Below are 11,697 nucleotides of genomic sequence, written 5' to 3'. Positions count from 1 at the left end.
TACATGTGGCAATGACAATATTGTTAAGTCCTGATTATAGTTGTTATTTGAACTATGCCAAAGAACTACTTCACTATTTTGTTAGAACGTTTGAAAATATTTATGGCCGGCAGCATATTTCACATAATGTTCATGGACTTCTACATCTCCCTGATGATTATATTCATTTTGGTCCTCTTGATAATGCCTCTGCATTTCCATTTGAAAATTATATGAAGGAATTAAAGAGTAAAGTCCGAAAACATGAAAAACCTTTGGAGCAATTGGTTAATAGATATGAAGAAATGTATAAGCTACCTGCCTCACTAGTAGTAAAACAAAAATTCCCAGTTATGTCTAAACAACATAAAAGTGGACCATTGATAGATAAAATTAAAGGATTAGAATTCAAAAAACTAACTTTTGATAAGTTTAAAATTAATACTTCAGTCATTAAAGAGAGTTATGTATTAACTAATAATAAAAAAGTCGTTAAATGTTTGAATTTTGTTAAAACCAATCAAGGCAGTATCAAATTAGTAGGAAAAGCTTTTGAGATAATGATTCCTCTATATAAAAAGCCTGTTGATTCTACAATTTTTGATATTTATATTGTAAAAAACCTTAGTAATAAATTGTCGTGTTGGGACTATTTAGATATAAAAAAAAAAATAATGTTAATTGAACATGAAAATAATTTAATTGCTATGCCAATTATTCATACTTAATTAAATACAATTATGTATAAAATTGTAAATGTTATTAATTATTATTTAAGAATTCTGTATATTATAACCTATAATACATAATACACATATATATTATATACCTAGTGATCATTAATTTCAATTTGTATTGTTAAGTATTTGAAATATTGTGTAGTACCTACCTATATATTATTAATCATATATAATTTCAAATATCACTATATAGGTAATATTTATATGTAATGTAATTGTACATAAATTAAATAACTAATTAAGATAAATAGGATGTATTGATTTAATATAATTATTAGTATTTAGAAAGTATGTTTTGGAGGTAATTCATATTTCTTAATAAAATATTGAATTTAGATTTCTTAAAATCATAATGTGGGTTGTTGTCCACTTTTTAAATGAGGACACAGTGGAAGCTGTTCCCGAAACATGGTACCGAAAAAAAGATAAGACATGTGCTTGGCCAATTGTATCAAAGAAGTCAAAAAAATGCATTGAAAAAAAAGATTATCCAGATGAAAAAAACTATCAGTGGTTACCTGCAAGGATGCTTGGTCGAAAGTATGGTAAGTAAAAATATTAATAGCAAATATTTTTAAAAATATATGTTTTTAAGGTGGCCACCAAAACTTAAATTTGTTTCTTTTTGTATTTTAGGATCTTTAGAAGAAGCAAGGATGAAGACAAACCGGGCACAATTCTACTCAGATTTGTCTGCAAATGAAGATTTAAATGCTCAACGTCTGTTAAAATCAAAAAGTAAAATGGAAAGTCCGCCTTCTTTAAGACTAAGTAAATTTGATTTTTAAGTTTAGTCTTCTAGCTAATCTCTAGGTGTTTTATTTAAATTTACTTTAGTTTGTAGTTAATAAATAATGTTATGTTTTTGTATGTACCTACCTAATTTTAATTTTTTAATTTTCTAGAAAAGATTAAAAAAACTGTTGAAAACACTGGTGGTTTTGACGATGAATCAGATATTGAAGATGGTCATGATTCTGATAAAGACCCTGACTATCATATATCAATAAGTGTAAATGGTATGTATATATTTTGCCTTGTATTTTTCTATATAATTTGTGTTTTATATTATAATATTTATTTCAAACAAGTACACATATATTTATTTGTTAACAGATCCATCAGTATCACAAACAATGACTAATCATAATAACAAGTATGTTATGAATTCTCCTATTGGGAAAATTTCGATTGAGGAAACTAATCTATCCATTATGTCTTCTATGCCTCCTAAACAACCATTAATTGAATCCATTACTTTGCCATCACCTCAACGTTCAAACACTACACCATCATCAAATCTTAAAAAAAGAGTTTTATTTTCAACTGTTGGGTCCAAAGGTAAAATCTAAATTAAAGCTGTATTTCCTAAATGATTTTTAATTTGTCTTTTGCTTATTAGGGTCAAATTATCATTCATCTAATTATAATACAGAATTGTATGGTATGCCTAATGCAGGTATGTGTATTATTATGTTGTATAGAATGTATCAATTAAGTATATTTAAGAATCAGAAAATCAGACCTCATTTATATATTTGTATTACAATAATTCTTATTTTATTTGTAATAATAGCTAGGCAGTGGCACACATTACACTACAAGTTTTACAGATTTGTATAATTTTACAATAATTATTTTAAACAAGTACACATATATTTATTTGTTAACAGTTCCATCAGTATCACAAGCAATGACTAATCGTAATAACAAGTATGTTATGAATTCTCCAATTGGGAAAATTTTGATTGAAGAAACTAGTCCATCTATTATGTCTTCTATGCCTCCAAAACAACCATTTATTGAATATATTAATTTGGCATCACCAGTATCTCATCATTCAAACACTACACCATTATCTCGACGTTCAAACCCTACACCATTAACTCGTCCTTTAAAAAGAGTTTTATTTCCAACTGCTGAGTCCCAAGGTAAAATATAAATTAAATCTGTATTTCTTAAATGATTTTTAATTTGTTTTTTGCTTAATTATAGGGTCAAATCGTTCATCTAAATATAATACAGAATATGACTGTGGCATGACTGATACAGGTGTGTATTATAATTATCTTCTATATTGAATGTATCAATTAGTCATCATTATAATAATAATACTTCATTCATATTTTATTTGTAAATTGTAATGGTAGCTAGGCAGTGGCATATATTCAAATATACGTCATGTATGTGTTTATAATAACGACATGTTTTTTTTATATTATGAGTGTGTAGATCGGTTGGTGGATAGCTATTGTGGTCTAACTGATCTTGTATTTTTCATACATTTAAATTTTTTTATAAATAATATTAATTTCTTGGCAAATAAAAATATGTTTTCAATATTTAAATTTTTTCTACTTATACACCAGCTACGGCTTATTATTATAAATTAATTTGTCTATTTTTTAGCATTCAAAAATTTTGTTGTCAGTTCCTTAACTAAAGTTAAGCATGAAATTGCTGCGATACATTCAACTGTGAATTCAAGCTATATGGTGTTAGAAGGATTTATTAATAACTTTGGACAATCAAGAGCTACAGAAATAGCTATGCAGTATGAGAATGGATGTAGTTTAGACGATTTCTTCCCAATTACTAATGAAGATGATTTACAGTTACTTAACAATAAAATTAAGTCTGATAAACAATTTCGATTAAATATGGTAAATTTATAAACTATTATATGTTGAAGCAGCTGTAAAAATGTTAGTTCAATTTTATTTAGGTTTCCAAGTTATCATTACTTGTGGGTACAAAAGATGTTGGTGATAGCGTGAGACGACTTATGGGACGTATGTTTATTGATGATGTTTTAACCGAGTATTCTCTTCTGGGAAAAAAGAAGAAAAAAAACTTCTCAGAATTGCCTGTTTATCAACTATTAATAGGTGAGTACTTAACTTAAAATGATTTCTTTATTAATAATAATACTTTTGATACTTTTAGGTACTGTAGCCTGTAGTTATTATCATAGTTTAAAATTGACTTTATTTATTAGGTTCATGATATAAATAAGCTAGCTACACCCCAAAATACATAATATGCTAAAATTCTTGTTTAAAATTGGTACTATTAATATAATATTAATGAGTTTTTAATTCAAGTCTAGTATTTTGAACATAATTTATAAAATATTTATGTTTTAAAATACACTACCTACTAATAAATTGAAAATTAGACCAACATAATTATTAATTATTTACCTTAAAGTAAGATTATATTATTATTAATTGTTTAAATACAGAGTAAATGTAAGATAATTTTTATAAGATACCATAACAAGCCCTATATTCTTGAAAATTAGTTATGTTATGTTACGGTATTAAATAGAGCTTGGATATGAAGGCAGTTCAAACAATAAAAGCACTTAAAATGTGAAAGAGGAAAAAAAAAAGTATTTGTGGAAAAATGATTAAACAGACATATATTTATTAATCTATTGATAGGTAGTACCTGTAGGTAGTTTCATCTTTCTTAAGGTCCCCTGCAGCAGTGGTGGTATCGTTAAATTCTATTGTCTTGGCTTTACCGCCGCGGTGAGCGGTGAAATGTGTCCTGCAGCAATTCACCGCCACCGCTGCAGTGTGTGGGGACCTTTAAATATTAAATTAACTTGCCACACTCAATAAAGTATTTGGCGATATCAAGAAGTATTGCTAATAATATAACACATTCAAATAATTTTAAACATAACATCGACAATGTGTAGTCATCACAATAAAGTCTTATCGATTTGTACTGTTTATACATATATAAAAACTGTCAGACCTATTAAAATTTAAACATTTCAAAAAGGCATTTATAAGTAAAAAAGCAAAAAAAATTCATCCATTATTAGAAATTAAATTAAACACATTTTGATATAAAAATTATTTTTCTATTATCATAAATAAAGGTATTTGCATTCCAGTACGAGCCCTAGTAATAAATATTATAATGTTACTTTTTGTGGTGGACATTTTATTTGTATTAACTTTATGTATGTTTTATTTGTTTTAGATGCATTAAGAATCCATAAAAAATACAAGGATAAGATCAATAAAGATTTTAATGACCCATTGGCAAACTGGCTCAATCATTCTAAATTTAGGCTTCTGAACAAAGCAGTTGAAAAAAATAAACAAACTATAAATTGTGTTCTTTAATAAATATGAATTAATAAATAATAAACAATATATTAAGTACTATAACTGCATTAAAACTTCGTTTTATTTAAAATCTGCATTCCATTCTATATTAAGGTACTCAAAATAATTAAGTATATTATTTAATCATAACTTAAAATTATTGTAACTCTGTTGTTATTGAATTATTGTTGAATAATGTATTTGATTTTTGTTTAAAAACTTAAAAACAATACATTTTAAATTGTATTTATTGACAGAAGTTATTTTACAATTAATACATTCAATCTATTAATTAACAAACAAATTTAAATACAAAAACTACAAGACAGTAAATAGGGTATAAACTATATAAATTTAACAGCACTACTTAAATACTTTTATATACCTGTGTATTAGGTATATATAGGTATATAAAAGAATTAAAGTAATGCTGTTAAATGTATAAATAAATTTGAAATAATATTTTAATAAAATTGTTACAAACTCATGAAAATGTTCTGAAGACAAAAACACTAATATTAGAATATATTATAGGTGTAACATTTTGAGAATGTTAAACATATAGATTTATTGTAACATTTAAAAGGCGGACAAAAAAGGACGACACAAAATTATTATAACATTCCAGTGATATTAGTAACACTAAGTTGAAATTTTATTAGAACATTACACGTTATATTTCAAATGTTTTTGAAACTTCTCTAAACTTTATTTTGTTGTCTGGATAGTGGTGTGATCCGATGGCGTGATGTTATGTGATGCTGTACTAATACCGAACTTAGGACTTTATGTTTTTATATAGAATTGGTAATATTGTGTATGGAGATATTAGCAATTATGCAAAATAAAAATTGATAAAAATCAATGCTTATCATAGTACATCAGAACAAACGACCTCTAAACACAAATGTGAAAAGCCTAAAAACAAAATGACGACACTACATATATTTTATTTATAGCTTTTTATCTGTGTATAATCACCCAGCAGACAATGATTATAGTTAGTGTTAAATCTCTACATTGTATTCACCAGGACTGTGTGTGTGTGTTGTCGCTTCACACCGTAGAAATACTTTTGATCAGGTAATTATTTTTTTAAAAAAAAAATCTGATATATTAAAAATCTAACATCTTTAACATTTTTTTTATTTAAGTTATAAAAAAAAAACACAATGTCTTACTATACAAATGCATCTGCCGAAAGCTCTTCAAACGAAGATGTAAGTATGTTTGTACAGTAGTGCAGTATAATATGTATGTGTGTGTGTGTGTGTGTGTGTAATACAAATCATAATTTGATAATTATTATATTAATAGTATTGTAATTTTATTAAATAATAGCATGAAACTGAAAGTATATCTATCGCAAAACCTGTCAAAGCAAGCAGTAATAAAAGAAAAAATTATGTAGAAACAAAAGTCAATATCAAAAAGACAAAGACAGCAGGAAAGGTAATAATTAATATTATATTATTTCTTCAGTATTACACACACACACACACACTTTTTAAATTTAAATTGAAATGTACCTTTATTCTATATATTAGCACACAGAATCATATAAGGATATTTTTGCTGAATTAATTTCGAAAAGAAGTTTTGAAAATAACGCAAGCAATTCTTTAACAATGATGGAGGGAAATAATTCATTTACTTTCCAGTGTCCTATTGCACCAAAGTGTGAGGACTACTGGGTTATTCAACACTACAAAGTCAAAACGATTGAAGATATTCCGTCAGCTGAAAGGTTAGTAAAAAAAAAAAAAAAACAATGATTAAATATATAAATCATCACATTAACTATTAATAATTGAGGTTTATATAAAATAATGATGAATTGTTTATATTCATATTTAAATGATCATGTAATAAAGATATAATAACAATTAATTAATCCTGTTTCTGTTTTTTTTTTTTACTATAATATTGATATAAATTCTACGGTAAGTATTAATGATATAAAGTTCAAAGAGTAAAAAAAAAAAAATCTACACTAAATTTATTTTATGCCATTCCTTTAAAATTATATCTGATAATGAATTATTGTAGAATTGAAGTATTTCATACATAAAACAACAATCATCGTTCTGTATACCATAAACGTTAAAATCAAAATTTTGAATATATTGGTTTGTAAAATCACTTCGCTGACAAGATGATGGTAGAATACTGATGTCTGCTTTAATTAATGAATACACTGTATCGAAAGTTGATTGTTATGAAACCAACTTGTTCTGCTTTTCAACAATATGTGAATCGACACATTGTTATAATTGTTTGAATCGATGTAGGTCGGTATATGATAAGGTGATAAAATTATCATTAACAATCAATTTAATAGTAAACTGATTTAAATTAACTGAATAATGTATGTAATCAGTTATTTTTACACTTTTACAATTAGTATGTAGATTATTAGTTATTGAACTATAATTGGTATCACACATTAGTGTATACCACTGTAGTAAATCCAGACTTATCATTTTTTTAGTAAAATTACCTTGTACTATTATAATAACAGAAATCTTGGTGGTCCATTGAATCTTGCTGGTCCAATAGTGCCTCATAATCTAAGCTAGACTGAGTATTGGTTGTGGCACCAGCAGTTTGTAAGAATGACAACTGTTGTGCATAAATGTACCGTCTCCCAGTATTAGCAGCTTGTCCCGATTTAAATTTTTTTTTCTCACTTTTAGTATAGTGATCTTTAATGTTCTTCCACTTTTGAATGAATATAGTGCCTAAAATAACCAATAAAAACATGTATATGTACAAGTAATTAGGTATTGAAAATTGTATTAATCTATAATAAATAACAATATTTAATTGATATTTTATAAGTATTAACCTTTTTATGAATATTCAAAGATTGTCAAATTGTTTTTTTATTTGTTGTTTAGGTACTTAGGTAGTGGAAGTGATCAAATCGATCTACACTTAACGTACAGACTTGGACACACAACGATAGGAAAAATATTAAGAAAAGTTTGCAGTGCTCTTTGGGATTGTTTACGAGAAGAGTCTTTTCCAGAATTTACTGAAAATCGTTGGAGAGAAATTGCAGAGGGTTTTGAAAAATACAGCCAGTTTCCTAATTGTTTAGGTGCCATAGATGGGAAACATGTACGAATAAGAAAGAATAAGTGGATCCCTTTTCTACAATTATAAAAATTTTTTTTTCAATTGTATTATTGGCGGTTGTAGACGCAAAATACAATTTCATTTACATAGGTGATGGGGCATTTGGAAAAGAATCGGACAGCACTGTATTCGAAAGGAGCAATTTGTATGAACAACTTGAAAATAATGAGTTACATATTCCAAGGGGCAAACCTCTCCCAGGAACTGTAAGTCCAAATATGCCCTACATGTTCGTTGGTGATGAAGCGTTTTCACTATCAAAAAATATAATGAGACCTTACAGTGGTAAATATTTGTCGGACAAAAAAAGGATTTTTAACTACAGTTTATCTCGTGCTAGGAGGAATGTCGAGTCTGCATTTGGAATACTTTCTAATAAATGGAAAATATTTCATAAACCAATAAATGCAAATTTGGATTTATCAATACTTTTAGTGAAGACATGCTGTGCTCTCCATAATTTTGTTAGGGCTAGGGATGAGTTTAAACTAGTAAATACTTTGTATATAGAAGGATCCATTGGACAACAAGACTTTTAAGAACACCCAAGATTCTCTAGAGCACCTAATCAGTTTATTCAAGCGAGAAACCAGTTGGCAGATTATTTTGTTTCCAATAATGGTAGTGTCCCATGGCAAACAAATTATATTTTATATTTTATATTAAAATCTTGTATTATTATTAATTATTCGTATAATTTGTATTATATTATTTACTGTATTTACCTATTCAAAACGCTCATAATCTAAAATAAATTAACAAAATATATTAAACCACGGATGTATTTTTTTAATACAACATATTAAAGCGATTATTGAATATCGAATAAGTGTGCGTCAGTCCCTCTGACTGACCGTCTAGACGTCTAGACGTCCAGCTGATAAAAATTATAAATAGCTACTCTCAGACTAATATAAGACGTAACAACACAAAACGTCTAGAATGTAGATAATAATTAAAAATATGTGGCTTGGCAAAAAAACCATTAAAATAGAAAAAAATGTGAAGCTATAGCTTGATTAAGTATTAATATTGAAGGTTTAATTTGAATAATATTTAAAATGACTTTTAAAATTCGTAATACACACTGCAGTTTTGTCCTACACATAATTTTAGGGACTGATCCCAAGTCTACTAGGTTACAAAACTAGTATTATAATAATACAATTAGAATATTATTTGTCAGAAAATCTTAAAAGTTTAAACTTGCAAGTTGCAATTTCGAAAAAATAATGGTATAAAATAATACTTACATATTTCATTTCTTTCCTTTTCGTCTTTTTCGTCGAAATCTTTTCAAAATATACGACCAATTTTTATCCATGACCCTCTATTTTTCTGTCGATCATGATATGTTTCGGAAGCAATATTCCAAATTTCTGGATGATTTTTTATTTCCCCGATAAATAACTCTATGTCGAAACTCTCTTCCAGATCTTCGGACATATTTTTTTATGTTTTGCGGCAAAACGACGCTCGTGTACACTGCACAATACGAAAACACGTTATGACGCTCCGCAAATGCGAGTGCGGTGCCGCGGCGTTGTCTCGGGGAATTGCGGTACACGATCGCCCGCAAGTTCACGCGCGGTGTCGCTGCGTCACCGCGCGTTCGTGTGCATCGTTCAATCCAGTTGTGAGTAAACGCAAACGCAAACGCGGTACCGCAGCGTCACCACGCGTTTAAAAACCGCACGTGTGCATTGGGCCTAAAATTGTGTTCGTTATTATGGCCGAAGATGAGGACCGTATACGTCGTTGTACTCGGATGTTGTTACGTAATACGATAAAGCGTACTTCCACAATCTGTTGCATTCGGAGTATACACGATATGACATTACGTGTTATCAACGACGATAGTTTGGCCGGTCTTTATTCTTTACATGCAGCTGACCTAGATTCGCTATGGAGTGAATTCAATTCATATGACATGGGTGCATTCAACTGTTTGGTCGAACTTAACAGGATTGAGGAGCACTCTCGTTTTTTAATTGATGAGGTATGTGAACTTGTTAAGGTGTCCAGAGCGGTTTTGGCACGAGTGCAGCAGTGCTTAAAATCCTGTGCGAAAGTCACTGTCTCGTCGGACGTAGTTCGGCATGAACATCCGACGTTTTTTAAGTTATCGTCGCGTATGTCGGAGAACACCCTCGAGGGTTGTAATCGTGATCCTAGTGGATAATTTTCTGATATTTTACCGATGTGTGTGTCGACGTCCGTTGAGCAGTCAGTCGGGTCCCGCGACAGAGCCATACAATCGTTGTATAGGGATATCTTCAGGTTCGAATGTAATTTGTTGGCTCATAATAAGATATCGTTGGCCACGTTATCCTCCGTGCTCGGGCCCATGTTAGTATCACCGAATGTCGAAAGGCCAATTACATTTAATCTATTTTGGGACGGGTTCCCTCCTGACGTTATCCGGGCAGTTCGCGACGTTAGTGTAGTAATTCTGACACGGTACGTAACGGCGACCAGTACAAAGTACAGGCACCGTTACAGCCCAGTCTACACTTTGTCAACCACCACCACGGGGAACGACAGCGCGACACCGTCGACTCTCCCTCCACGCCGCAAAGGCTAGGTGGGACGGGAAGACAGGTCGCCCTGGACAAGTACCGGCCGTCGGTGACTTATCTCTCTTACGCCGATCGTCAGACCGCACACACCAGCACCTCCGATCGCCGTATTACCACCACCATAAAACCGTACATATAGACATTTGTATTACGTGCACGCAATTGTACTTTTCTTTTTTTTTGGCGTCTAAATAAACATTTTTATACCAGAACCAGTGACCGTCGTTCTTTTTTTTTTTTCCTTTGTCGTTCGTTGGTTACTGTGGTCTGTTACCGTGGTTTGCACCCACCTCAAGACCGGCTCACCGCGATCAACGTCAACCGCCGTAGCCGTGTCAAATTGGCTCCCCGCAGAGGAATCACCTCCAGTTGCAGTCAGCGTAAAGGTAAGAGTTTTATTCACGCTGACACATACCTCGGATAAATTGCTTGTTATATTAGTATTAAGATATTTAGCCAGGAGTGTGTTTGCCCGGTTAGCTAGGTACCCAGTGAACGTTACGTAAGAATTATTTCTAGTACCTAACAGGGAATCCCGCGCAGCCGTGCATAACCGTGATACGGATTGGGAAGTAGTTATATAACAACCACCACCCCTCCGCTACATCTACCTTTCGTCCCACGACATTACCGCAGATAACAACGCAGCGTACGGGTAAGAATATTCAAACCGGTATCGCTGTCGTTGTCGTAAGCCGTCGCCGCGCGCCGCTGTCACCAGCCGCCGCCGCACACCACCGTTGTCAACCGCCGCCGCGCGCCGCCGAGACAAACAGGTTTCACCGCCGCCGAGTACATTGACCTAATTAAGTTATATTTGGACCGTACCGGCGACGCCGAAATCAGCTGCACAGCTGATTATCATTTACGCGAGCGTAATCAAATAGCGTTGTAAACATCGCGTAAATTACGTTTTTCTTCTCTAGAATAATTAATTTTTTTTTTTTTTAAATTTTCTTTTATCACGCTCACGTTCTCAACCAAATTTTCCCCGGAACATCCGTCCCGTATAACAAGTACAGGCCACCGTCTTTACAACAGTTTAACGTCCGCATTTGTAATTATATGCGTAATAAAAACAATATGTCGGGAAAATCGTTACAACAATTAACGACGGTGGAACTACGTAAC

The 11,697-nt window shown here is 30.9% G+C and overlaps 4 protein-coding genes across 4 annotated transcripts; all 4 read left to right on the top strand.

Annotated features, from left to right (window-relative positions):
• The first annotated feature begins 1,035 nt into the window (after nucleotides 1-1,035).
• Nucleotides 1,036-2,342, top strand: LOC111028168. The gene is made up of 6 exons (XM_022306711.1): nucleotides 1,036-1,264; nucleotides 1,356-1,490; nucleotides 1,625-1,738; nucleotides 1,836-2,060; nucleotides 2,122-2,178; nucleotides 2,296-2,342. The coding sequence occupies exons 1-6, from the start codon at nucleotides 1,072-1,074 to the stop codon at nucleotides 2,340-2,342; spliced, it is 771 nt and encodes a 256-aa protein (XP_022162403.1). The 5' UTR covers nucleotides 1,036-1,071.
• Nucleotides 2,343-2,406: 64 nt separating this feature from the next.
• Nucleotides 2,407-4,883, top strand: LOC111028169. Its single transcript, XM_022306713.1, has 5 exons — nucleotides 2,407-2,650; nucleotides 2,715-2,771; nucleotides 3,129-3,382; nucleotides 3,445-3,607; nucleotides 4,719-4,883. Exons 1-5 carry the CDS (start codon nucleotides 2,413-2,415, stop codon nucleotides 4,862-4,864), a joined length of 858 nt encoding a protein of 285 aa, XP_022162405.1. The 5' UTR covers nucleotides 2,407-2,412; the 3' UTR covers nucleotides 4,865-4,883.
• A 1,052-nt stretch (nucleotides 4,884-5,935) lies between these two features.
• On the top strand, nucleotides 5,936-6,615 carry LOC111028166 (the record flags this gene model as incomplete). Its single annotated transcript, XM_022306709.1, has 2 exons — nucleotides 5,936-6,066; nucleotides 6,394-6,615. Coding segments are annotated over exons 1-2 (270 nt in total), but the record flags the coding sequence as incomplete, so codon positions are not given.
• Nucleotides 6,616-7,461: 846 nt separating this feature from the next.
• Nucleotides 7,462-8,526, top strand: LOC111028167 (protein ALP1-like). The gene is made up of 3 exons (XM_022306710.1): nucleotides 7,462-7,496; nucleotides 7,747-7,949; nucleotides 8,051-8,526. The coding sequence occupies exons 1-3, from the start codon at nucleotides 7,462-7,464 to the stop codon at nucleotides 8,524-8,526; spliced, it is 714 nt and encodes a 237-aa protein (XP_022162402.1).
• The last annotated feature ends 3,171 nt before the right edge of the window (nucleotides 8,527-11,697 follow it).

This window comes from Myzus persicae, unplaced genomic scaffold (genome assembly GCF_001856785.1).
Source record: "Myzus persicae strain clone G006 unplaced genomic scaffold, MPER_G0061.0, whole genome shotgun sequence".
NCBI classification, from domain to species: domain Eukaryota; kingdom Metazoa; phylum Arthropoda; class Insecta; order Hemiptera; family Aphididae; genus Myzus; species Myzus persicae.
This window is presented reverse-complemented; position numbering and strand designations above follow the sequence as displayed.

Excerpts from the sequence above, each read along its gene's own strand:
- LOC111028168 (XM_022306711.1), top strand. The coding sequence starts at position 1,072 with ATGTGGGTTGTTGTCCACTTTTTAAATGAGGACACAGTGGAAGCTGTT. Across the intron at positions 1,265-1,355 it reads GATGCTTGGTCGAAAGTATG|GATCTTTAGAAGAAGCAAGG; the intron begins GTAAGTAAAAAT and ends TTTGTATTTTAG. Across the intron at positions 2,179-2,295 it reads GTATGGTATGCCTAATGCAG|CTAGGCAGTGGCACACATTA; the intron begins GTATGTGTATTA and ends TTGTAATAATAG.
- LOC111028167 (XM_022306710.1), top strand. The coding sequence starts at position 7,462 with ATGACAACTGTTGTGCATAAATGTACCGTCTCCCA. Across the intron at positions 7,497-7,746 it reads CATAAATGTACCGTCTCCCA|GTACTTAGGTAGTGGAAGTG; the intron begins GTATTAGCAGCT and ends TTTGTTGTTTAG. Across the intron at positions 7,950-8,050 it reads CCAGTTTCCTAATTGTTTAG|ACGCAAAATACAATTTCATT; the intron begins GTGCCATAGATG and ends TGGCGGTTGTAG.
- LOC111028169 (XM_022306713.1), top strand. The coding sequence starts at position 2,413 with ATGACTAATCGTAATAACAAGTATGTTATGAATTCTCCAATTGGGAAA. Across the intron at positions 2,651-2,714 it reads TCCAACTGCTGAGTCCCAAG|GGTCAAATCGTTCATCTAAA; the intron begins GTAAAATATAAA and ends GCTTAATTATAG. Across the intron at positions 3,608-4,718 it reads TGTTTATCAACTATTAATAG|ATGCATTAAGAATCCATAAA; the intron begins GTGAGTACTTAA and ends TATTTGTTTTAG.